The following is a 27490-nucleotide window of genomic DNA, read 5'->3' as shown; positions in this document are numbered from 1 at the left end:
GTAATTTGATCAAAACCTTATTTCATTACCTCATCATGAACATGATTTGTGCATCCCGTCAGATTAATTTCCATTGGCAGTGGAGGTTGAAGATAATAACTCCCATGATTCCATGCTCTTTAACAGTGTCATCAAGCTACGCCTTTGTTATTGTTTTGAATATGCAACCACTAGTGGCAAAAAAACACATACTGTGCCTTTAATAGGGAAAATAAAGAAAAATGACACAGACTGCACCACGAAATATTTCTAAATGTTTTATTTGGAATAAATACCTTGAAGCATGAAGAGAAAAAAATATGTATAACAAGACATAATAGGTATTTACATGACTTGTTTGTGCACAGCCAGATGGATGTATACATGGTATACAAGCCCATGCAGGACATTGAAATCTTTTGCTGTATGAATGCGCAAAAGAAAAATATGCATTAAAGTAATACAGAAACCATCTTTTAGATGGACGATATGGTCACTCTGATGAACCTTGATCACAAACGTAATGTGTTGGCGTATTACAGGGATTTTCACTGTGTACAATTAATGACTTGCCACTGAACCACAGGGCACGACACTGTACAACCTTGTGCCACCAGTTCTTAATATTCATTATAATAGTAATAACTTAGTTAAAATGGCAACTGTACCAGACAGGGCATGATTATAGCAGCTGCACCTCTGGCTCAGTGGTAGGTAGAGGAGGGGAGATAAACAGCATTACAAACAAACAAAAAAAATGTTCTGGTTGAAAGCTGGACAAGAAGACAATGTGTTTGGCAGTACAGAACATGGCTGACAGCAGGAAATATGCGGCCAGAAAAAATGCAGGTCTGCTGAACTAAATAACAGCGACTTAAAGGAGATGAATGGACATACAAAAAGAGCCAGACCACTAACATGCTAACACAATGCACTGATAAAACACAGGTCTTGTGTACATAAGGCTTTCTCATTGCTGTTTTTGTTTTAAGGGGGCTAATACATCGGCAAAGACTTAAACATTTCCATGATCTGTACTTTGTCAAAATGGACCTTTTACTGCAGTTACTGCACGTCATCTTGCAGTAGTAAAGGTGGATCACTGGATTGCATGAAAACCCATGTGGAAAGTAGTTAGAAGATTTCCAGTTACATTACAACACAGATGACATTTATTTGTATGACGTAAAGCATTGGGATAACCGGCTTTCTTGCTCTAGTTGTGAAAAAATGATAATATTTAGGCCTGTTTGTTGATACAAAGGATGTGCTGACAGGATGTGCTGCCTGTGCTTCCTCTCAGTCCTTAAGCAATGTGAAAAAGTGAAAAACTAGTGAACCAGTAAACTTTTTTGCAAATATTAACCTCTTTTACAAATACTCCAGTCTCATTCTTGGATGTTGATCTTAATTTTTGGTTAATAACTACTTGCTCCCCAGGAAAATAGGGGTAGATCAAATGGTAGATTGCAGCTAGTTCCATGCAGTACAAGGGCATTTTTGAGCTAGTTTATTATATACCCTGTGGAATGTTTCTGTTAGCCTAGATGGACTATATCAGTGCTTGGTTTGGCCTCCATTGTAGGCATTCATTAATGGCCATTTCAAACATCAATTAGCTCACACAAATAGAGATGTATACACTGTTGTCTGCAGAAAAAAAAAAAAAAATCATCCATTCAGTTAAAAGCAATGTATTTGTGCAGTTCAGGCTTAATAATTACACTGTTGTTTTGGCCTCGCATGGTAATGCCCAATGTCATCTCATTAGTAATCACAGGTATTCATTTATAAGTGTATACTATTAATTTTCACACGTTTGCATAGACACATACATTACAGACATATTAACAGCATCTCAAATGTAAGCTTTTTGCATATGAATGATTTAGACATACAATGTTTAAAATTCATACAATGGTTAAAATTTAGGTTCATGGAATATTGAACTGATAGAATATGTTCATTGTACTGCATTTAATTTCGAACACTCCCATTTTGATGCGCTTTTAATTGCAATTTAATTGTAATGCAATGAGTATGTTCAATGTCATCAGATTTTAAAGCTCAAACCTAATTTGAAATTATTTACATTTATCTGCCTTTTTTAAATTTTGTTAAGAAGTGGTTAGCTTTAGGATAGAGGTGGGGTTAGGGTATAATAGTGAAATGTAACTATACAAATATACAAAAAATAAAGAATTCATACAGATTTTTGTTTTAAATTCATAGTTAATGCTTATGTTTTAGATGCTGTCAATATGTCTTTATGGCATTTATTTAAACATACAAAAATATATGTGTAGATGTTACATACAAATACCTATGAATTTTAATGACATCAGGCTATAATTCCATTCATGATTATGAATCTGGTCTCATCTGGATGATTTACAGGTGATGGATAATTTAATAATTGTGTTACTATTGGAGGTAGAGTACTATTTGCATTTTTGTTCAAGCCTGTTTATCTCATGACCTCAGTTGTCCCTTTTATCATTTTTTTTTTGTCATTTTGTCCCCCACAGCTGTTCATTTTTGTTCTGTTGTCAGGCAGATGAGAAAATATAAACTATGAACCAGAACATATAGTCTTTTTTCTTTGTTCTTTTCTCTGTTGAATATGCATTTCGACAAAATAGAAGGTCCATGGAGAGCAATAATAAAGGGAGGTATGGATTATTTACAAGGGGTTAATGAACAGAAGTCCAGCTCCTGTGGCTTCTTCTTGTCTGCACACTTCTCCCTGGGAAGAAACTTTCCCGCATTTGTAACGCAGTGAAGCAGGCGCCGTTTGAAGCCCTTCCCACAGGTCTTGGAGCAGGGGGACCAGTCGCCCACCTCCCACATGGGGCAAGGGTCTCCACATGCCCGAATGGCACTGGGCTTTTGGGTAGGGTCACAGTCCACCCCAGCCCCACCATCTCCCCCAAGACATTGAACCATCCTCCTCTGGAGTCCATTACCGCAAGTAACCGAGCAAACATCCCACCCTGCCGCCACCCACTTCTCTGGTTTTGGTGCGATATCTTTGACATACATAGGTATTTTGTCCTTGAGAAGATCTACCCCCTTTCCACCTTTACTGATTCCGCCCTCTTCCCTAAGAACACTGTTTTCAGCATGTGCCTTTTCTTCTTTCTTTTGCACCTTGTTATCTTTGCTCTCCCGTGGCAAGTAGAAAGAATAGCGGATACGTGGTGGTGTCATCTGGCCCACAGAAAGCACTTCAATTATCAGGGCTTCACCCAGAGGCTTCACAGCCTGTAGAGTCTCTGAGGACCCAACCGTTCCACTGTAGCGGAGCAGACTCCCTTTCACCAGAATATCCTTCTCCATGGCTGAAACCACATAGTTTCCATTCAGCATGTACTTGCCCTGGCTGTTCTTGACAGCAAGATAGTTGTCATCACTCATGATGCCCTTGTAGCCACGCTGCCTGATGTCCACGTTGGAGGCTCCCACAGGAAGCATGACCACAAAATTGTAACCATGCCTGAGAAGAGAAAGGTCAGAAAAAGTATTAGAATGATTTTGGCATAATCTTTTCTTTCATAGTATGCCAATTGACCAGTCTGTATCAAAAAGAAATGATGAGAATGTGAGTCTGTATTGAATGTGAGAACATTTCTAAAAAATAATGGCAAGAAACTACCCTGTATAATTAAAAAAGGAGATTATAACCAAAATATACCCTAAATAAACAGAATCTAATGAAATCTAATCAAATTCAGAATCAAATTAGGGAAATCTGTATTGATACCCAGGCCTACCAAAAGCACAATGCATACATTCTTTTAAAGGGGTCATGAATTGAGAAATAAATTTTGACATATAAGAGGTCATTGTATTATAAAAATATATCCTGTACATTTCAGAACGCCTACTTCTACATCATTGCCTCTTTAGCACCGCCCACCAATTTGTTCATGTCATGTAGCAGTAGATATGAGACAGTCTCAAACACAGGATTACTCCAGCAACAAATCTATAGAGATGTCTCTGAGGAATACAAGACGTTCTGAAGTGCCAAGTTGTGAAAAAACAGTCTTTGCATTGCTGTCCCTGTAATTCTAACATTAAGAAAGCATCAGTAAGACACTTTTCATTGTTTGCTTCATTTATCTGCAGATTCGTTTTTAAACAAGGCACAGTTCGACGCAGGCTTTTCAGAGAGACAGAAAATAAAATATGATGCAGTGCCAACTATACTGGATCTGACAGTAATGTTGCAACACACAAGTGTGAGTAACAATGTTTTTACCATGTGTCACTATTGCTTTGTCTGATACAGATCATTTGATATGTACTGGGTATTTATAAAGTGGAGCCACAATCAAACTTAATAGTTGTGATTTGATCTTTTCTTTGGCATTTATGGGATTAATGCTTTGGATTATTGGATACAGATGAAAGCACATAGACAACGCAGCTTTTGTTTTTGTTTTGATCTAAGCCATTTGCTGTGATCCCGAATAGTGAGATCTTTTGTTTTGTCATCAGTTTTCATTTTATTTAAAACATGACACTGCAAATGACAATGTATAAGTTTTTCACTTTATCGAATAAGATGAACTATGAATAGCCTATAAGAATGACAGTGTGACAAACAATGGCACATTAATTCATCATTTTGTTTACACTAAACACTAAGCCATGCTTTGTCAATTATAACTGTGGTAACTTAGTACTTAAACTTTATTTGCCACAACCAAGAATTATGAAGCATATGTAATACGCATAAATGTTTCTCATTGTTGGCAAATGTTTCAACTATTTAACAAGATGTTTTTCATCATCACAAGTTTTCAAAACAATTCCACACGTGTAATCAGGCGAGAACTTTGAAAATGATTTTAATATGCAAAACTGTTACCCGATCATAGCAGTGGGTGTTTACTTTCAAGTCTTGAATGTGGCATGCCCATCAAAATGGAGTGCTTTTTTGAGGTAAAAATCTTGAAAACATTATAAGTGGACCTCAGAGAATGTAAACAGAAAAAAATGAAGTTCATGACCCCTTTAAGATTATTTGTCTGACACAACTTTACTTACATGGGCTTGGTGAAAAGGCCTGAGACCTTCTTGCAGTTCTTGTTATCTCCTCCACAGACACCACATTTGTCAAACTTCTTGTTTGATCCCAGTTTCCCATCACAGCCTGCCTTAATGCATTTTCCTTGGACACAGACTGATGAGGAGTCAGGAGAACATGGTGTACCATCAACAACCTATAAAAAGCAAAGAAAAATTATTCAAATGCCAACAATCTTGTGGATCCGTGTAATTGTAGCATTTTATGATGACTATTCTTATACAACAGTTTTTTTCTTTGAAAAACAGTGATTCATGTATTGTTGATTAAGATACATAAATTACACTTTTTTTATTTGTAATTGAGTGAAATTATAGATATTAAAACAAAGATATACAGAAGATGTATGCACTAGATTTATACATATACTGTACATTTACATTAGATAAATCCTCATTTTTCCAAGTGCTCAGTTTCAGAGCAGCTTTGCAACATAGGCTAATTTCTTTTCTTTTTTCTTTTTTTTAATGGGGTTTTTGCCTTTATAGCGATAGAATAGTATAGACAGTAAGTGAACTGGGAGAGAGAGGGACAGGATCGGGAAAGGTCCGCAAGCCGGGACTCAAACTTGGGTCGCCCGAAGCACAATCCCCCTACATGTTGAAGCGCTGCCCACGAGGCTATCGGCTCCAAAAAAAGGCTGATTACTAAGTATGATAGTATGTGCGGGGGTCCAGCCGAAAGTGCAAGAAATGATTCCCCTATGTCTACTATCAAGCTATTTCTGACTCTACTCTGTGGACCACTTGTTTTGGATGAGTCACACCTTCAAATTAGCAATGGGACTTACTGAATTAATGTATTGTCTAGTCTTTTTTTGCCTTTGGCAAAACATGTCTTGAGTGGATTACAGTTTTTTTCAGTCTTCTTAAGACTCTGAATAGTTTTAGTGTCAAAGCCTGGTTAAAACAGCATGTCAGTCTCATAAACATACCTCTAGCCATGCACTAGCCATGACGTAACTTGCGTCTGCACAATTTCACTCCACACATGACTATCTCATAAGAGATAGGCCCTTTTACCTTTGTTATCTTTCATCTTCCTGACCACTCGACTCTGTCTGCAGTGACATCTGACATAAGAGTAAAGCAGCCATGAAACAGCAGGTAGGCTCACAACATACTTTCTTCCCTTACATGCATATAGTAATATATGGTTTTAATTTAATGATTATTTTCCTTTCTATAAATTCTTGAATGTCCAGTAACTCAAAACTTTTCTGATATTGCATGTGTAGCCTTTCATGAACCAAACTATCACAAATGTATTTTATGGTGTTAAGGTGTCTTAGGTTCACTTTATATCATAATCTCCTGTACTCACTGACAGGATATATACCGTAGGAGACCCTATAAAATAATGTGTTTTCTGTATCCCACATAAAGCACTCAAACTTCATAATCTCCAGTGAGAGAAGCTCTTTTTCATGAGACACAAACTAGGTTTTATATATATATATATATATATATATATATATATATATATAATTTTATTAACTAATATACATGTATTTATATATGCTTTTGAACCCAAACTTCTTGTTAGATTGTTTTATAAATAATTTCTAAAAGTAGTAGATGCTTAATAAAAGTTTTATTGCTCACCTTTGGTGCAAGAACGTAGAAGTATCCTGTTCCATTTGCTCTGCAGATCAGCTTGCACATATCTTTGGCCGAAACACCAGAATATTTGGGCACCCACACCACAGAAGGGGTGAGCCGGTTAGTGTTCAGACTTAACCCATTGTAAGCTTCACACTGCTCCTCACGATAGCTCTTGCCTAAAAAAAAATGGGGCAGATGTAAGAGAAGCACATTCTAGAAATTGTTATTTTATTGTATATGTGCATACAAAAAAATACAAAAATTATTCCAAATTATTCTTGTTTACTTTATGTATCCATTGATTCTGATTTTTTTGGATAGAAAACATTTTTGAAAGGGTTTTTAAACCTGTGTCAGTGCATGGGGAAAGGTTGCAGGACCGGTATTTGACCCTCACTCCCTGACAGTATTTGCCTCCATTGAGTGGCACAGGGTTGTCACACTCTCTCTTAGACAGCTGCACACCACCTCCACAAGTTCTGGAGCAGGTACCAAATGGCCCCCATTTACCCCATCTGCCATCCACCTAACAGAGAGGAAGAGGAATAGGGGGTTGTCACAACTCACTTGACCTTTGAACACTGAACATACCTTGACAACTGGCAATTTTACTTCTAAACCCCAAATGACTTGGCCACAAAAGACGCAACACATTCACATGTCATGTGCAGGTTCTCTAAGCAACAGGGCAAATAAACCAAGTAGCAGGTCAAATGAGTACATTTAACTGGCTGGCATCGATGTGTCAAAGCTCTGTTGTGCCACGTGACATCTTTCACAATGCAGTGAGAGTTCCTTATGTGTTCAATGTGTCCATTCAACAAAACTGTAAATCCCCTTATCTAAAATTCTAAATTCTGCAAGTGAGCATGACCAAAACAGCAGAAACAGCAGAAATATATATATACAGTACAGTCCAAAAGTTTGGAACCACTAAGATTTTTAATGTTTTTAAAAGAAGTTTCGTCTGCTCACCAAGGCTACATTTATTTAATTAAAAATACAGTAAAAACAGTAATATTGTGAAATATTATTACAATTTAAAATAACTGTTTTCTATTTGAATATATTTCACAAAGTAATTTATTCCTGTGATGGAAAAGCTGAATTTTCAGCATCATTACTCCAGTCTTCAGTGTCACATGATCCTTCAGAAATCATTCTAATATGCTGATCTGCTGCTCAAGAAACATTTAATGTGTACAATTGTACAAAATATTTGTGTACAATATTTTTTTTCAGGATTATTTGATGAATAGAAAGTTCAAAAGAACAGTGTTTATCTGAAATCTAATCTTTTGTAACATTATAAATGTCTTTACTGCCACTTTTGATTGATTTAATGCATCCTTGCTGAATAAAAGTATTCATTTCTTTAATTTCTTTTAAAAAAAATTAAAATTAAAATTCTTACTGACCCCAAACTTTTGAACAGTAGTGTCTAATGCTACAGAAGCTTTTTATTTCAGATAAATGCTGTTCTTTTGAACTTTCTATTCATCAAGGAATCCTGGAAAAAAAAAGTACACAACTGTTTTCAACATTGAAAATAATCATAAATGTTTATTGAGCAGCAAATCAGCATATTAGAATGATTTCTGAAGGATCATGTGACACTGAAGACTGGAGTAAAGATGCTGAAAATTCAGCTTTGCATCACAGGAATAAATTACTTTGTCAAATTTATTTAAATAGTACACAGTTATTTTAAATTGTAATAATATTTCACAATATTACTGTTTTTTACTGTATTTTTAATTAAATAAATGTAGCCTTGGTGAGCAGACGAAACTTCTTTTAAAAACATAAAAAAATCTTAGTGGTTCCAAACTTTTGGACTGTACTGTATATAATATGTGTGTGTGTAATATTAGTATATTTAGAGTGTGTGTGTGTGTGTGTGTGTGTGTGTGTGTGTGTGTGTGTGTGTGTGTGTGTGTGTGTCCTATATCTACAGTATCTGAGATTTGTGAAGGTACCTTAGTTTTGGTGATCTCCTGTTTGTCCACGCATGTGCCCCGCATGCAGAGCTGTCCGTCCCCGCAGCTGGTTCCATCTGCCCACGGAAAGTGTCTTGTCTGGCAGACCAGTTGCCCACGGGTCTTCCCTGTGCACCATAATCGCTGACATGGTGCCTGCATGAATGGGCATGGCTTTGAGCTGGCACCGAAGGCAAGCTCACACTGCCGCTCTAAACCATATGATGCACCAGGGAGCACGTCTGGAAGAACTAATGGTTTCTGAGGTTGATCCAGCAGACAGTCACCTGCAAAGATGTCAAATAATAACAGAAATTTACATATATACAGTTTGTAAATTGTATTTACAACACTTCAGAGACTTTTGTTTGCACTCATTTTACCTGCATTTCTTATGACTACTTTATCAAATATACAAGTATAATTTCTATCAGTAAGGAACTAAAGTTTGAATAGATGCCTGGAATGTGGGCATGATATATTTGCTTTAGATTTTTATGTTTATCAGAGATGTAAGTGTATACGCATATGTCTTAGTCTGCAGAGGGCAAATATCAACCCTGAGAGGGGTTCTGAATCCCACAGTGACCCCACTGTAAACCTTCACAGAAACACTCCAGTCAAACAGTTTTGTCAGTCGCCACACTGTTTAAACAAAAATTTACATCACAGAATTTTTGCAAGCTGTAACTTAAGTTGACCTGGGGATATCTATTTCTTTGAAGACAGCTTTTTAGAAAGAACCGACACTTGGGTGTTAAAGCCAGACCTGAGCTCACTCATATACTATTCACAAGGGGACAGTACGATTTTTTAAACTGATTTGGTGCTCAAGAAACATTTCTTATTATTACCAAAGTTGAAAACGGTTGTGCTGATTAGTTGTTGTTTTTTTGTTTGTTTGTTTTTTGTCAAACAGGATGTTTTGTAACATTATAAATGTCTTTACAGTCACCTTTGATCAATTTAACACATCCTTGCTGAATAAAAGCATTAATTTCTTTAAAAAAATCTGTTGTGTAGCTGCTCCAACCCTCATGTTAAACATGCAACTTCATTAGACACTAATGCTGTCAATAAAAAAAAAACTTTTTAATGAATATTATTTTGTTTTATAAAGTTTAAAATTATATTTTTAAACTAAACACACTACATTTTGATATAAACATTTATTTGTACAGGCAAATTTCAACATATTCAGTTTGTGATAGATTAATCCTATGTCAAAAAATAGTGTTATATTTCAGTAGTGTAATTTCTACACTTTCATTGCATTACCTTTATACAGTAACCCTTGTAAAGGCCAAACCTACAGTATTAGGCATTATGCAAAAGTGCAGGCACAGTGGCGTTTATAATTCACGTTACAAACAAACCGTATTCAGGCCACCTCAGTTTGCTTCAAAATTCATGTGCACCACTCTCAGATCCCTGAATTATTGCAGGTTAAGTCTAGGCCAACAGAAAACGCACAGTATCACTTTCTTTGACTTACCATGTCCACTGTCCAGGTAATCAGTGATAATGGCAGCACTGCATGGGGACCAAGGACTGGTGCGGTTAATTCGGATTAGAGTGGGAGACATCATGTGATTGTCCTCCAGCTTGCCAAACACCTCCTCACATGCCTTAACATTATCATGTGGCATATTGAATACATGTCCTGCAGCGGAGAAGGAATAAAGGAGAGAAGAAAAGAGTGAGAAATTATAAGCACACAGCAGAGGAGAGAAAAAAAGGAAAAAACAAAATGCGAAAAAACAAAACAAAATGTGATGTGTGTCAGCACTCCATGTTTATTTAAATTAACCATCTCTAAAAAAATATACAAATGTAAGTTTAGATTTTTGCCTTTTAAATCATCAATCATTTCAATAGTTTTCATATAATTTTCCTCTTAGCAACCAGACCACAGCCATGCTGAGTCACTTCTGCAATACCTCCAACAGCTCCCCACATTTCCTCCCTGGCCTTGAGAGGAAACTTTTACAAAACCGCCTATGAGGCTTCCTACAGGGAAACAAGCCACTTCAATAGAGCTTATCTTTCCTCAGCTGCTCCACTGAGCTAATCTGAACTGAATGAACATCATCTCAGGGACAATGTTGTGGAGATCTTTCAAAAGATTTTGGAGACTGAAATTACTTCTTCTAGTTCCAGATATTGAGTAGAGTTGGCATTTGCAAGCATTCAGTTAAATGATTTCAGCACCTCCTAATAAAATAAATGGCAATGCAATAAGCTTGTTGTTGGAGCATTAGGTTTGTGCTGGAAACGATAATCTGAATGATAGTTAAGGAAAAACTGTTGTGAGTGTGTGTCATATATTAAGATATAATTAAAGATTGTCTGTTTGAAAGCTGGGGAACCCCGTCTGGGTGAACAGAAGCAAACCAGCAGCTGGTCAGTCTTACACCACTGGGCAGTCTGTGAACATAAGTTTCAAGGCCCTAGCTGGGCAAAGCTGACTGAGCTTCTCTTGGTCCACTGAAACAAAAGGAGGAGGATGAAAGGCCCGAAAAATTGTATAATGAGCTATGTTCGTGGCCAATTTAGGCACGTAGCCCAGTCTAGGGTGTAAGATGGCTTTGACCCTACCCGGGGAAAATTCTAAGCAGGAGGAGGCAACCAACAGGGCCTACAAATCTCCTACTTTTTTAAGAGATGTAAGAGTCAACAGAAATGCCATTTTTAGTACTAGTAATATCTCTGAAATTGAGTCCAAGGTCTCGAAGGGTGCCAGGGACAACCCTTCCAGAACCACAGCCAAATCCCAGGCTTGAAATTTCAGATGAACTGAAGGCTTTAACCTCAAAGTGCCATGAAGGAAATTGGTTACTAAATGGTGTCTCACTAAAGACCCATCGCAGCTATTGCCACCATGTAGTCTTTAAGCTTGGAGGGGGCTAGACCAGCAGAAAAACAATCCTAAAGGAATTCCAGCACTGAAGCCACTGGACATTTAACTGGGTAAAATTGGTGTTCTCTGCAACATAAAGTGTGGACCATAAAGACTCTCCACTTTAGAGAGTTTAGGATGGTCTCAACAACCTCAGCTGAGAGACCATAGTTCAAGAGTTGGTCCCTCTCAGGGGCCAAACCCAAAGATTTCACATCTCCTTGTTTCTTGAGAAGTAAACAGGTCTACTTCAGCCTGGCCAAACTTTTCCCTAATCAATGCCACCCTATGGGGGCACCACCACCCCTGCCTTGACAGGATGTCTGCTCTGTGATTCAGATACCCAGGGATGTAGACTGCTCCCAGGGAGAGCAGCTTACCCTGGGATCACAGGAAAAAATGGTGTGCCAGTCTGCAAAGAGGACATGACCTCAGAGTCCCTGATGATTTATGTGTGAGTCTACTGATGTGTTGTCTGTACAAACAAGATCATGATAGCCTCTATGATCTGGGAGGAAGTACTTCAGGGCTAGAAATACAGTCATCCTCTCCAGGCAATTTATGTGCCAAGAGAGGTGAAGCCCTCTCCACAGACCTCGAGTCAAGCGGCTGTCTAGAACTGCTCCCCGACCTGTAAGGGAAGCATCCGTCATGTTTTGCAATGACATGACACCCCCAGCACAGGTCCCTAAGACAGACATTAAGGTTTCTTCCACATAATCAAAAAATGAAGGCATCGGTACATAATCTTGATCATGCAAAATGGGTTGCACCTCGGGGAAAACACCTTGGTCTCCTTAGAGTTTAGTCTTAACCCCAAACACCTTATGTGGGTGAGATCGACATCTCAAACTGCCATCTCCTGAGTTAAAATTAGGTAGTCGTCGATGTCATTGAGTACACGGATGCCCTGGAGTCTCAGAAGAGCCAGAGCTGCATCCATGCACTTTGTAAAGGTGCGAGGGGATAATGTTAGGCCAAAATGATCTACCCGATACTGGTAAGCTTTGCCCCTGAAAGCGAACCTGAGGATATTCCTGTGTTGAGTAAGGATGGAAATATGGAAGTATGCATCCTTTAGATCATGCAACGTCAACTGGCGGCCCGCGGGCCAAATCCGGCCCGCCAGAGATTTCCATCCGGCCCCCAGAATAATACTGAATTCAGGAATAGCCTTGTAAGAGGAAAAAGTTTAGGGCTGGTCCGAATACCATTTTTTGACGAACATCGACTATTCGAAGCTTCGGAGAGAGGGGCTGAACATATTTTTCTCTCTAATAAAGGCAGGAATATGTGTCTTTATGTCCGTTTGCATTTTTATTATTTCGAGAACCGTTCATCCAATCGACTTCACAAGGGAGTGCAGTGTCGCATTTGGTGCAATATAGATGGACACGCGAGACGCGACACATTCAGAATTAATAAACTTTTAGTAAACTACAGTCAGAGCAGCGTGAGCGGGAAGCGGCTTATGCTCCGAGAACGGTCACTGCACTAGTGATATAAAACGCACACACACAGGTCTGTTAAATTAAGCAATACTTTTAAGGTAGTCTAATATTTTTCTGACTAACAAATTGGCACAGTAAGGGTATATTTAAATAAAGAAGAAACGAAATTTAAATAAAGAAAAAATGAAATTTAAATAAAGAAAAACGAAATTTAAATAAAGAAAAAACGAAATTTAAATAAAGAAAAACGAAATTAAGTTAAATTAAAAACGAGATTAATTTAGATTGATAATAACGGGTAAAAATGCTAATACATTTTGTTTCTATTATTCTATTTTCCACAATGTCAAAGCAACAAAACACAAGCTCAGACAGGCACTTCGGTCCATACAAACTCCGCTGTTCTGCGCTCTAGCCAACACTCCCGTTGCTGGAACGATAGGGCTGGAACGCGTCGGTTCTATTTCTAGCATGCACGCGTTTTCTGCGTGGCTCGAGCGCGCCTGAGACGCGTGTCTCAGTGTGCAAACTCCAACCTGTTAAATATGGGAGCCGAAATAAAAACGGACACGCCACGCAGCTGAGACGCTCACGCAGCCAGTGTGTCGCCGGCCTTATTCAAGGCGGAATGAGAACCGTTTTTTATTTTTAAATCTAACGGGGGAAAAAAAGCCTTCTGAAAAGTAGCTTGTGCCATAGCCTGCCTTCAGTCAAGAATGACGATAAACGCGTTCTCTCATTGAACATCTTTTATTGTTTCACGTGCTCATTTTTTCACAAATGTCAAAATTTTCCTTGCCTGGGATTTGCGCAGAATTGCTTGACAGTGATGGACAGCTTGACAGCCTCACAAATATGAAGCCTAAAATATCGCTATCGCCCCCTGGTGGCTTGCAGCAGTACAGGTAATATGTAAAAAATAACATAAATTTGGAATTAGAATTAGTATATCAAATAATAACATATTAGGATACAATTCGAATTTTATTTTATATTACAAGTATCTGGCCCTTACAGTGTCTGCAGTGAAAATTTCTGGCCCTTGGACAAATATAGTTGATGACCCCTGCTTTAGATCTATCATGATAAACCAGTCCTCTGATCTGATTTGAGTCATGATAAGAGGAATCGTCAACATTTTTAACCTGTATCTCCTTAGAGTATGGTTTAACTGACGCAGATCTATGATGGGATGCAATCCCGCATCCTTCTTTGGAACTATAAATTACCGGCTGTAGAACCCAGAATCCCTCTTGGAATGAGGAATACGTTCTATGGCCTCCTTCCCCAAGAACTTCCTGTTCCAGCTCCTGGGCTTGCACGCTGAATCTTGGTGGGCGAGAACCAAACTGGATTCTGTACCCCTTCTCTATTGTACTCAGGACCCATTGAGACACATTTGGCAGAAGTTTGGGTGTCCCTCTCATCAAAGAGGGAGATGCTCACAGTGAGTGCAGTCAGTCCCCTCAAGAGCATCGGAATCGGACTATAAATGCCACAACCCTACTGTTGCGCTTTATACATCTGTTTACACTTACCAAGCTCATGGGCAGTAGTGAAGGCAGATGGCAACCCATCATCTTCAATCACAGAACAACTTCTCTTGGGATCACACATGGTTCCAACATCTGCCATACCCAGTGTGTCACACGTTGAGGCTCCGCACAGGTCCTAGATCAACAGAACATAAACAAATTGTAGTCATTATCCTTATCTGAATTTTTAACACATTCTAAATGCTAATTTGATTTGTAATTATAAGTCAGTTTGAGTACAAATTACATTTCCGCATATTTAACCCATACGAGGGTGTGTCATTTTAAATTATTACATTAAAAAAGACCCCCAAAAAAAACATTTAGCCTTCAGTAAATATCTAAAACTAAATGTTAACTGAATTACTTATTTAGCTAATATACAAATTGGTATGGTTGGCGAAACCAATGGTGTATGGTTTCAATCATTGGCGCATAAATCCTGGTGTAAAGTAATAATATTAGTGATAAAAAAAAAAAAAAAATTTGAGCTACACTGATATGCAGGTAAGTGTAACTGAAGAATCACACTAGCACAATGAAAGGGAAAGTTAGTTAGTTAGCTGGAAGAATGTGCTTTTGATTGACGTGGAAATATTTCAGATACCCAAAATATCTCTCATTTTTATTGTGTAAAATAAAGTATCTCAGTCCAAAGGAATTTCCGGCTGACCTATATTGTGTTACCACAGTTTAATATGAATTTTCTCAAAATATCTGTTGAGCCCTACTGGCTCAACATCATAATAGCAGGTTTGCTGGTCAACCCTATCCCATGGTGCAACACCCTATACCAACTCCCAAAAAAGGACTAACATTGCTTGCGGTCATAACCTTAGCATTAAAAAGTATAGTTCCTTTCTGGCCACAACACACTTAAAGGGAACAGAAGCTTCACCACATTCAGAAGAGATCATGTTTATTCAACTCCTTTAACACTCAAATTTTGCTCTGATAGCTTTGACCATAAATTAAATTGCATTGTCAGTGTGACATGTTTGGTTACAGCTCATATACTTATACATGAACATGTAAAAGTTCAAGACAACCTAAGGGTAGGGGGTTTCTTCTGGTCTCTCTCTCTCTCTCTTTATTTATTTATTTATTTTTTATTTGACCTAGTTTTCACATCCTCTCTGCATTTCTTTATGTGTGAGAATCCAGCTGCTAACTCCTAATGATCATCATGGGGCTAATCATAAACAAATTCCACTGAATCTTTTTAGACCTTCTGACGATGTCTGCCTCATTCAAACATTCAACAGGTCAAAGTACTGCCCTGTAGTCAGGCATCTGCCAGAAGTGATTGGGAGTGTATTCTTCAGTCATAATTTTGTGTGACAACTAATCTGTGAGAAGGAGAGACAGGGATAGCTGCAGGTCGTAATAGCCAATGCATTATACTTTTTAAATAACTTAATAACTTTATTTAAAAGGTATGCAGGGTAGTTTCCAGGGTAGTTTGTGTGCTAACATTTTTTTTCTTCAAATATTTTTGCAGAAATTATAATATAGTATAATACTGGAATGCAGAAATACACAGATTAAACTGTCATATAACTTAAGACAGCATATTAGAAAAAGTAAATGAAATAATTCTTGAGACAATAAGACTAAACGTGTTGAATGTGTATATAACATGATTAGTTTTCTGTCAAGGAATGTATCCAAACAGTTGCTCCCCTGTCTAATAAAACATATAATATATTAAAGTGTCTTTTATGTTTCCATGGTTTCGACAAAATAAAACCGGAAATCGAGGGTTTAAGTTGCAAAAAAAATAAAAAATAAATAATTAAATGCAGCCTATTATTAAATGAAGGCAACATGGCCTCTTCCCACAAATGCATGTAACAGGAAAGGTGTGACCTCTCTTTCTAAATCACTCCATTCACCACTAGCTCAACACCAGCTGTATGCTCTATGCACAAGGGTTTTTAACTTTACATTAGTGCTTAAATTAGCCACTCTGCTCTAGTTAGAAATATACACAGTCTGAAGGCAGACGGTTTGCTGATTGGATTACAAAAGAACATGAACAATTGTAATTGTTCACAGTTATGGTGTTTAGGTTATTACTTTGGTCATATGTAGTCCACAAAGTAGACTCCTTTACACACTCCATTATAAACAAATATTCACAGAAAATTTCATGAAACAGCTGACCTCTTTAGCTCATATGATTAGCAATTCAGTTGTGAGAATTGGTGTTTTATGTTAATTTATTATTATAATTTGCAGGTTTTCTAAACTCAAATGAAAATTACATGAGTAAAATAACACATATTTAAAAAAACAAGTTTGGTTCAGTGGAACATATGAAACACCTGATTAGAAATGAGAAACACTGTAAACCGGACCCCAGTCCTGAAAACTCATACTTGTGTGACCTGAATTTAAAATCTGTTGGACTGCTGGTTGAAATATGAAGAAAAAGGTTTGTTTTTTTTAATTTATCAGATGCCATTTAAGATATTATCTGATCAGTTTCTTGTTACACCATTGGACCTAGTTATACCCCTACCCCAAGTTCAGACTCCAAGTGCCAGATGACATGCTTTAGTAATAAAATAAGGTATGGGCCTTTTCATTGGACTCTAGCCATCTGCTTGTGCCAGGTGGAGGAAACAAAATCAGACTTTTTCAGGTCATGGTTAAGCTAATGGTCTGTTGCTTTCACAATGTTAGATAAGAAATGAGAGACTTCCAAGTCATTTCAAGTAACTTATCTATCCACTGTTTTTTATCCATCCTCTATGTTTGGCCAGAAATCTCTTTATCCTCTGCAAAATGGGGGACTTGCCCATACTCTCCACAAGCAGTGCTGACCCAATTGGCATCCAACATTGCAAACATACGACTTTCATTATGCCTTTATAAAATCCAAACTGTTCCATATGTGCATTTCTCTCTCTATTTCACTAACTCTTGCCTTCCTTCGCACTTTCTATCTATATCATTGTTGTACTTTCTCTGATATACTATCTTACCCTACCCCTGCAGGGCAGTAGTGGTTATATGGTTAGCAACCTGGTTAGATGCACACAGCAGAGTGTCTGTGCAAACAGGCACATAATTAAATACAGGCCACACAGCAATCAAATTGTAGTGCTTCAAAATTACAAAATTGAGATGATTCTTCTAATGATTGCAACAGTGTATTTCTCAATTATTATTTGAGGCATTTAGTTTTCGCCATCTTGTTGTTGTTTCATTCTGTTCTGATACTCTACGGCCCAACACGCTCAATAAAAAAAGTTTCTCTTGAATCCTACCATGTGACAAACTTGAGAACCACAGGAACTGCAAAAAACAAGCTCACATGGCAGTCAACAAGCTCCAAGCTAGTGATCATTTTCAAACCAAATATGTTGTTATATAAAAATAGGAGATGGGCCTATGTAGCCCAAGGATGTTGGTTACTTTTAGTTTGCCAACTAAAAACATAGGAACGTAGCTGAGAAGGCAGATGTAGGATTGTGCAAATGTTTGATGCTGGTAACTTTAGCAATAGTTTACGGAAACCTTAAGAAGCCATGCATTATTATTTTTTATTTCTTGTTTTCTTGTGATCTCGACATAATAAAAGTTGTTTTCTCATGATCATGATCTCAAATTAATTTAGTCATGATCTCGACATAAAAGTTGCTTTCTTTTGATCTCAACATAAAAAATTTAATTATAACTGCAATAAAGATGGTTTGATATTAGAAGTTTGTTAGACATTCAATCTTTTCTTCAACATTAAATGACGTGGAGAACAAATCTGAGCAAACAAGCTTAGGTTAATGAATTCATGATGCTCGGGAGGCTAACAGCAAACTGTGATTTGAATGAACAAATGCATAGATATAGTACATTTGTATAACTATGAAGTACTGACAGTATAGTTTTATGTAATTATTGTACAGAAAAATCTGTGAAATGCTTATAGATCATTCACAGACAAGGCTTCAGCTAGTCCTAGACTAAAATGCATGTTTGAGCTGTTTTAACTGAAAGCAACTTATACTGACATATATTAAAATATATGCCATTGTTTTGTCTCAAGATGTACACCAGTAACATTTTTTCTAGTGTACGTTTATAAAAGTTACTTAAATATCATAACTGAACTATCCCGACTTAAGCTAAGCCCTGTCTGTGAAACCGGGCCTTAATGTTTATGTTTTATAGACCCCACTAAAGCATTTTTTTTTTCAAGTTGCCAGATATGATTCAAACACTTAAGTGTTAAACTGCAAACCTAAGTAATCATACAGACAGCACATTCTCATATAACCTGACACCAGCTCAGAAGCACATGTAGCTCAAGAATTATTTAATTTACTTTTTCTAACATGCTGTCTTAAGTTATATGACAGTTTAATCTGTGTATTTCTGCATTCCAGTATTATACTATATTATAATTTCAGCAAAAATATTTGAAGAAAAAAATTAGGACACATATGTTATGGAAACTACCCTGCATACCTTTTAAAAAAAGTTACAAAGTTATTTAAAAAGTATAATACATTGGCTATCAGCACAAATCATTCACTTTCCATTAGTTCCACACATAGTAGACAAATGCCTTTGATGGAGGCTACATTTAGCAAATGCAAACAAACTTCAGATGCACCTTTCTGTCTCCATGAAGAACTGCTGAGTCAAACTTTTCTACTGGTTTGCTGTTACCAATTACCCAAATTACATAACACAAGGATGCATTATAAATTAACAGCAATGCTCTATGTGAAATGTGATGTTAATGAGTATACAGATATATTTACAATTGAGAATAAGCTTTCAGCAAAGTGTGAATTTTGCATAGTGTATGTACACAAAAAGCAAATGTTACAATTTAAAGTAGACTGAATTACATCACCTTGTTTAACACTAAAGTAAACATTTTCTGGGAGGCTAACATCGGTAGTTAATCTGATTCTTTGAAACAGGTTCTGAAATCTGTGAAACTGTTCTTAATGTTATTGCACTAGCTGACTGTATACTGATTGCCTCAAAGTCATATAACTGTAACTGCCTCCTTAACAACACGTGTACATTGTAAACTGTAGTTCTTGTGCTGAAGTTGCATGTAAGGCTTTGAAATCCATCTTATGTCAGTATTGTAATGGTTACATTTCATGTTGCCATAGCATGACTCTCAGTCTCTCTTGCAACAGTGGCCTAGTTACAATTATTGCTCTGGTTTTTATTAAACATGAACTGTTGCAATTCTGCATGGCTGGCCAACGATGACTCATTTTGAGACTTTTCTTGTTTCTTGCAACAAATGTACTTCTTAAAAAAACATACTTGCTGCCATAATATTTAATTGGTGATTAAAAATACCTACAATAATCCACTGCTGGTTTTGATGCCACTACATCATTTGACAGAAAAATGAGGTCACAACAGAACAGAGTGGTTAGAAAGATATGTCGTTTTATTCCCAGGCTGCAGCTGGGATTGGAGCTCTACAGCAGGTGGGCCTGGAAACAGCAGGCATGTAGGTTTTCTCTCTCTATCTTCCTCTGCTGTTCTTTCTCTTCACCACCCTCAGCCTCTCCCTCATTAAACAGTAATGGGGAACAGACTGGAAGGGGGTGGGAGGAGGAGAAAGAGGGGTAAAGAGTCCGATCTCTCACAGCTGGGATGGTGGTTAGGGGAAGCTCCCCTCAAAACTGGACACTTCCCATTAGTGTATCTCCCAAAATCCTGTATGAAACTCCATTTACCTCTTTGGTCTTGCTGAAATAAACAGTTTAAAGAAATAGTTCTGTCATCACTTACTCACCCTCATGTTGTTCAAAACTCATTTGACTTTCTTTCTTCCGATGAACACAAAAGAAGAAAAATTAAATAAAATAATGTACTGGTAACACTTTTCCATTCAAGTAAATCCACTTTAAAAAGGATGCAAAGAACCATAAAGTACAATACATTCAAAGTCTCCTGAAGTTATAATAGTTTTGTGTGAGGTGAAGTCCAAAATGTAAGTCCTTATCATCATTAATTCAAGATTTGGATCAGTCTAATTCCTGATCAAATCAATTCAAAACCTGACTCAAATGATCTTCAAAGATCTGACTCAAAAGTATGATTGATTCACAAGTTATACAGTGCTACTTCTCACATGAACTCTTTCAGAGCAGAAAAGTGAATAAGTTATAAGTGCATAGCTTCAGAAGATTTATAAGAAATATTGTGCATGTGTCATAGGAACGACTTTTATTATCCTTTTCTGGTCCGTTTTGAAGCTTGAGAGCTCCAGTCCCCATTCTTTTTAACAGAATGGAAAATAGCAACTTGCACACTTAAAAAATTGTCTGGGCTTGTTAATCTCCCTATTTTATCCCTTTAGCATAATGGATTCCCAACGCATTAACTATGTTGTAATCTCCATTTAAATGTCTGCAGAATCTACATTTTTATAGCTGCAGTATGTCTATTTGTTCAAGACATACCTGCTGTAGTGTTCATCCATCATCCATTTCTGCATTCATCTGTCTATAAATTGATATTTGTCATTTCATTCATATTTCACTCTGTATTATTTATGCAGACTTGCATAATCACAACTTACTCAAGGTTGGAAATTTTTTTCTTTTATGTAGGTTTGCAGATGTACAAGTCTAACCCCTCTCCAAATCATCTTGACTCATCCAAGACCATGGAGAAACCCGACAATCTCTGTCTGTCCACAGGGAGTAATGAACATAACGAGTGGAAGAATGTAGGGAGTAACTGTGCTCTCTTGCTAAAATGCTTCATAAGTTCCCTTTGGAGAAGAAACAATAAAACATTTACTCCCCTCAGAATGATTCACTACAGCTGTCATCCAGACTAGGCAGACATAACTGGTCTGGATGTCCAGCTCAGGTCATGTGTAACTGTAGCAGATTACCAGCGGATACAATGGCTGCACTCATCTGGTGTCTTTGGAGCTGTTTTCACACATACAAGTGTTCCTAAAAAACAGCTGACAGCCTAAAATGAGTTCATGCGGGTTAGTAAGGGTGAGTCGGTGCAAAGTAGGAGTTTATGTGTGAGTAAAAGCATAAACTGACAGACTGGGGATTGAATGCTAAGCTTTGTAGCCATTCCTTAATATTGCCCTGGTCAGTGTCATTGAAAACAGTTGATAACAGCTGAAATGAATGGAAACAGTGTTCTATGTGTGAGGAGATACTTTTATTCTGCAGTGGGGTTAAATAAGGGCAGGAAGATGTGAAGCTGAAGGACACTACAGACAATAACAAGCAGAATTTCATACAGGTTTGGTAAACAATAAAGATTGTCAGTCATTTTCAGTCAAAAAACATGCAAAAAATAAGTCTTTATTAATCAATAATTTGCACACCATCATAATTTATGTGAAACTGAATAAAGGTTGTTGGTGTTTTATTACCACTTGTGTTCATTTTTTTTTTTTTGGTATGTATAGTTAGGTACGTTTTTGGAATTTTCGGACAATGTACAGTGCGCAGCATAATGAGTACACACATACATGAGTACATATAATATTCCAGCAAGTCTGCTAAATCAATTACCAAAGAAGCATGTCAAAATTATTCAGGAAAATAAGATTTTCTTATCAAGATGATAAAATGTAGTAAAAATGAGTACACCCTCCTAAAAGTTACAAAATAAAATGAAATAAAAAATTTCTGGTGTAAGTTTAAGGCAATGTTTGATCAACAAGTAAGTATGTTGAACAAAACATTTAAAGATGAGTAATTTCTTGACAATTAAAAGTATTATATAGCCCACTGATTCATTCTCAGACTTAATGCTGACAACAGTGGAATCACTTGGGAGAGAGACTTATTTCTTAGCACAGAAGAGGACAGTGGTAAAGAGGATTAACAAATCATTGTTTTAAGTGTGAAAATATAGCAAAAGTAACACAGAAATTCAAAAACAAGCCCCCTAAACTTGACTTGTGACAAGCCCCCTAAAATAATCAGGCCTTCATTTTAAGCTTTCATTTAGTGATGAGGGATTTTTTTGCTAGACAAATAGCAGGAGAAATACCAAGCGAGTGTCTCAGAGCCAGCAAAAGCTATGAGTGACTGTTTATCTCACAGAGTAAGATGCAGCCGGCAGAAATGACATGCATGGTTGTTGTTCTCACTGGAACTACCTACTGTAGCCAAAGCACAATAAAGTCAGTTAGCCATTTCCAAAGCCCATATTTACAAAATATAGATTCTGGGAATCAATACTCTGGTCTCATGAGACCAAATCAATCATTTTGGATCTAACAGCATCCAAAATGTTATGGTGTTGCTAGAGGAGGAGTACAGTGAGAAGTGCCTGGTTCCCACAGTAAAGTTCAGTGGTAGTAAAGCTCTTACATAGCAATGTATGAGTGCTGAAGATGTGAGGGAGTTGTGCTTTATCAATGCTGTCATGAATTCCCACACCACTGTGTAATTTAATACACAAACTTGAAACAGATGTTACCCTTTCCTCATTCCCTGCATTGTTGGGCATTTTTTCAACATGACAATGAGGATATGCATTCTTCCAAGCTGAAAAACCTTCTGTGGACATGTATTGCACTCAATCTTAACACTTTTGAGCACCTGTGGGGAATTCTGTAGAGACGAGTTGAGCAACACTCCACATTAAAAATCAGGGCATTTAAGGAGCTCATCATCCAGGAGTTTGTCAAATTTGTCATGCACTTGTACACTCCGTGCCAAGAAGGGTCAGAGCAGTATATTCAAAATTATGGAGGGCATACTAAGTACTACAATATTATACATATGATGAATTAAATCTCATTTCTGCAATCCTTGATTTAAACAAAATTGGCTAATTGACAAAATTGACAAAAAAAAATCAATTTTATAAAAGGATCATTAAAATCGGTAGGCTACATATGACTAGCACACTATATTCCAAATCTTCTGGAATCAAATGGTAGTTTTGTATGAAAAAACAATCTGAAATTTAAATAATTGTTCACTGAAGATTTTGCTGTGTGTATCATAGTGCATGAATTGTGAGGTCACCTTTAAGGTCATTTTGGAGTTTGACAGCACCCTTCCCCATTCATTTTAATGGTATGAAGAAGAGTGGCCAAGATATTCTTCACCTTTTGGGTTCCATGAAAGAAAGAGATTCATAGGGGTTTGGAACGACATGAGGGTGAGCAAAAGATAACAGAACTTTTATCTTTGTTTGAATTATCCCTTTACTCTCAAAGTTCACACTCTTTCTGTTTTCTCCCAAAAGAATCTTCTCAGACCAGCCAAGAGTTGATGTGACATTTAGATCTGACCTAATGCAAATGCTAATTTGACCTGCCGCCTGAAGACATTGCCCTTTTTTAAATTTAGAAGTTGTACATCTAGTGTCAAATCCTGCTCGAAATGCTATCAATTAAAAATAATAGTCCAATTTTTTTTTTTTTTTTATCCCTCTGCTAATTATTCTGCATATATGAATGGTATCTCTGCTGATTCAGAGCACACATTCCTACTCGCATTGCCAATACGGGGCAGTAGCTCCAAGGCAAGCCTGACCCATGACCTTAACAACACTTATAAACATGATGGGAAGCCCATGGCAACTGCAGGTTAACTGGAGAGGCCGCTCTTGTTGCAGCCTGCCCATTACTCTGAGAGACACAAAACATATTTCAAAGTTTAAAAAAGCTATGTATACCAATGTGTGTTCTGATATTGCTATTTTTTTTTAGTTAGAATAAAAACTTTTTTTTTTTTTCAAACAACACGAAAAAACACCATATTGATACTTATGCAGTGCACCTTGGACTTAAAAGCTGTGATTACAATGTCATCATAAATCATGTCTAAATTGGTTTGATTATTGGGTAAGTAAATTGCAGCCGTCTGTGTGGTGTTCAGTTTTGTTTCATGTTGCAAGCCATCTTGATATAATTACCACAAGATACATTAGCAGGATCATTCTATTCGCTGATTCTCAAACTGCCCCCCCTATTGACGAAACGCGCATTACACCTTACCTGTTTTGTGAATAGGATTGCCGTATCCCAATACTCCTCATGCTTGTCATTGTTTTTGTTCAGCTTCTTCTGCCAGGTGCAGAAATTACGCAGGGTCATCGCCGCGTTCCCGGAAACCTTGGGTCCTTTCTCTTCCTCGTTAATCACCATAAACTTGACAACCACGATGTTGATAGAGTTTAGAATGGTGGGGTGTTTGTAAAGCTTAGCCGCCACGGACATTAAGGTCAGCACGTAATGCTTGAGGTCATCACCGTGGAATTTGGCCATAGATTCATCGGCCACCACTAATGTCTCTACATAACGCGGAATGGAGACGAATCTTTTCGAGCGGTTTTTCAGAACTGACATAGTGAGGTTACTCATGTGTTCCTTCATGTGCTTGAACTTCGCCAAAGACTGTGCAACGGTGTGGGTCACATCGCTGTCCACGCCGCACCTTGACGTGGAGTTTCCACTCATATTGGCGTTAGATCTGCGTCTGATGACATGCGCATCCATATTGTCACGGTCGGTGTCGTTAATAGCCGGATTGATGAAATATTCCCAGCCATCGTAACCGAATGCGCCCTGCAGCCCCTTGCACAAGCTGAGCGCTGCATAGGAATATGGGTCAGAATTCACCTCACCGGCATAAAAACACCGGCTCAGATCTTCGCTGTGCGCGGAATTTTGAGCAGTTGAGTCGGCGCGCGTCGAGAAACCTGGAGCAATGAAGCTGGAGTCCGACTGCAATTCGAGTACAAAATCTTGTTCAAATGCACTTATTTTGAATACAACTTTTTGCGCCAACGTGTTGTCTTCAGCGCCGACTAAACTGTTCTTGACATGATCCAGTCTGACCGGCACGCAAAACTGACTCTGCATTGAATTCACAATTTCCAATTGAGCATAGAACACGTTAACAAGAAGAACTGATCTTAGCAACAAAAACATGTTTGTGCGCGAGAAATATGATTTATAAAGCGCAAACTGAGAAAGAATGAGATGTGGATGCAACAATATTCCAGGATGCGGTTGCACTAAAATGTTTTCTTTGCGCGTCCACAAAGTGTGAAATCCGCCGGTCTGTGATCCATCCCTTTCTTGTACCTGTATACTGAAGCGGCACTGCTCATCTGTCGTCTTTATGCGCGCACGTCATGTGTAAACATCTAGCGCTTGTAATCAGAAGATTTTGGGGAGGTGCTCGAGTGCGCTCATTGGGTATGCCTCTCGGTTTAAGGTTAAGCCAGCAACTACTTGTGGCTCTGTGAGCTTTCGCATCATCAGCCTGCAGCGCTCCAAGAGCAGGGTTTCCCTCCCACTTCATCTACAGCATCCAAACAGTCACTTGTGATGTGAAGTTCGCAAGGGGAGGACAGTGCATGGACATAGACATATCTATGATGTACTGCAGAGTTCTAAAGTGATCTAAATTATTTTTTTTTAGTCTTAGCTTGTATCTGTTTTGTCTGCATTCATTTCCATGTCCCTTCTCTTTTCTGAAACCTTCAAAAACCAGTGAGCGATATATTCATCATTTAAGGAGAGGTTATAATGGACCTAAATTCCATCATTTATCCAGTGATTCAATAAAAAGCATCCATCAATGCTTCGTGAATCGTGTGCTTGATCGTTTCCAAACATATTTTTGGTACAGTACACTGTCAGAAAAAAAAGACGAAAAATTAGGGGTACAACAGGGGTACAAATGAAAATTACCCCAAGCTTTTCTCACACTCAAGCCATCCTAGGTGTATATGACTTTCTTCTTTCTGATAAACACAATCGGGGAAATATTAATAAATATCCTGACGCATCCAAGCTTGGCAAAGCGATGCGTTTGTCTAAAAAAAATTCCATGTTTAACAAGTTATGAAGTAAAATATCTAGCTTCCGCCAGACCGCCTTCCATATTCAAGTTACGAAGAAAGTGCAAACTGTCGTCGCGTCAGTTACACTTTTTTCATAAGTTTATTCACGAGTTCACACTTACAAATAATCAGATAGTAAATAGTATGCTTAGTAGTATGCGTATTTGGCGTGCTGTCCGGGGAGAGGGCTCCGAGCTTGGCATTTTGGCCCGAACCCAGAGTACTCCCCCCATTTCTGGTTTTAGGAAGTTAGGAAGTAACCGTGCAGGTGTGAGGAGACAGGGTGGTGGAGGGATGCTGTTAAACTGTCGAGGAATATGGGTGAGTCGACCATGTCTATATATGCTTTCAATCGTGCTGATTGGGTAGATATGTTAATTACTGATTGCTGACAGCTGGCTGAAATGACGTGATGATTAGTCTGATTATTTGAACGTAGCTCCTCCCGAATTTTGTTAATAAAACATCATATAGGGAAGGCGTAGGACGTAGCGTAAGCTTTTTGATCTGCAAGAGTTTTACACTTTCTTCGTACATAATTCACAACACTTACTGAATACAGAATGCGGTCTAGTGGAAGCTAGATATTTTACTTCATAACTTGTTAAATATGGATATTTTATTTAAACAAACGCATCCCTTCACGCTTCACTTCAGAAGGCCATGGAGCTTATAAAGCTCGGATGCATCCGTATATGTATTAATATTTCTCTGATTGCGTTCATCAGAAAGAATAAAGTCATATACACCTAGGATGACTTGAGGGTGAGTAAAGCTTGGGCTAATTTTCATTTGAAAGTGAACTAATCCTTTAAAGGTACACCTATCCTTAGGATGCATATTATTAGTATCTTTCAGCTGCATTATAGTATATGCACTTTTTAGGTGGCTAAGGTATAGAGGGGTACCTGAGGGGATGCTTGTAACGGTGACATGCCAAAGATACAATTTCTTAATTGTGTCTCTGTCGTGACTGCTGAATCTAAAAATGTGATATACTTGTTCAATGGACCCCATTCAGTTATGCACAGGTGTAAGAGCGACATCTTGTGGTGAAGCAATTTCAGCACAACTTAGTAAAAACCTTTAAACTACGACCAATAATTTCAG

The 27490-nt window shown here is 37.8% G+C and overlaps 1 protein-coding gene across 1 annotated transcript; it reads right to left on the bottom strand.

Annotated features, from left to right (window-relative positions):
* Nucleotides 1-244: 244 nt before the first annotated feature.
* adamts15a (ADAM metallopeptidase with thrombospondin type 1 motif, 15a) lies at nucleotides 245-25920 on the bottom strand. Its single transcript, XM_048187721.1, has 8 exons — nucleotides 24525-25920; nucleotides 14546-14678; nucleotides 10153-10320; nucleotides 8658-8944; nucleotides 7027-7204; nucleotides 6679-6854; nucleotides 5035-5210; nucleotides 245-3475 (listed from the first exon to the last, which is right to left on the bottom strand). Exons 1-8 carry the CDS (start codon nucleotides 25458-25460, stop codon nucleotides 2659-2661), a joined length of 2871 nt encoding a protein of 956 aa, XP_048043678.1. The 5' UTR covers nucleotides 25461-25920; the 3' UTR covers nucleotides 245-2658.
* Nucleotides 25921-27490: the final 1570 nt, after the last annotated feature.

Source organism: Megalobrama amblycephala, linkage group LG4 (genome assembly GCF_018812025.1).
Source record: "Megalobrama amblycephala isolate DHTTF-2021 linkage group LG4, ASM1881202v1, whole genome shotgun sequence".
Classification (NCBI taxonomy): Eukaryota; Metazoa; Chordata; class Actinopteri; order Cypriniformes; family Xenocyprididae; genus Megalobrama; species Megalobrama amblycephala.
The sequence above is the reverse complement of the archived record's forward strand: the minus strand, read 5'-3'. Positions and strand labels throughout refer to the sequence as shown.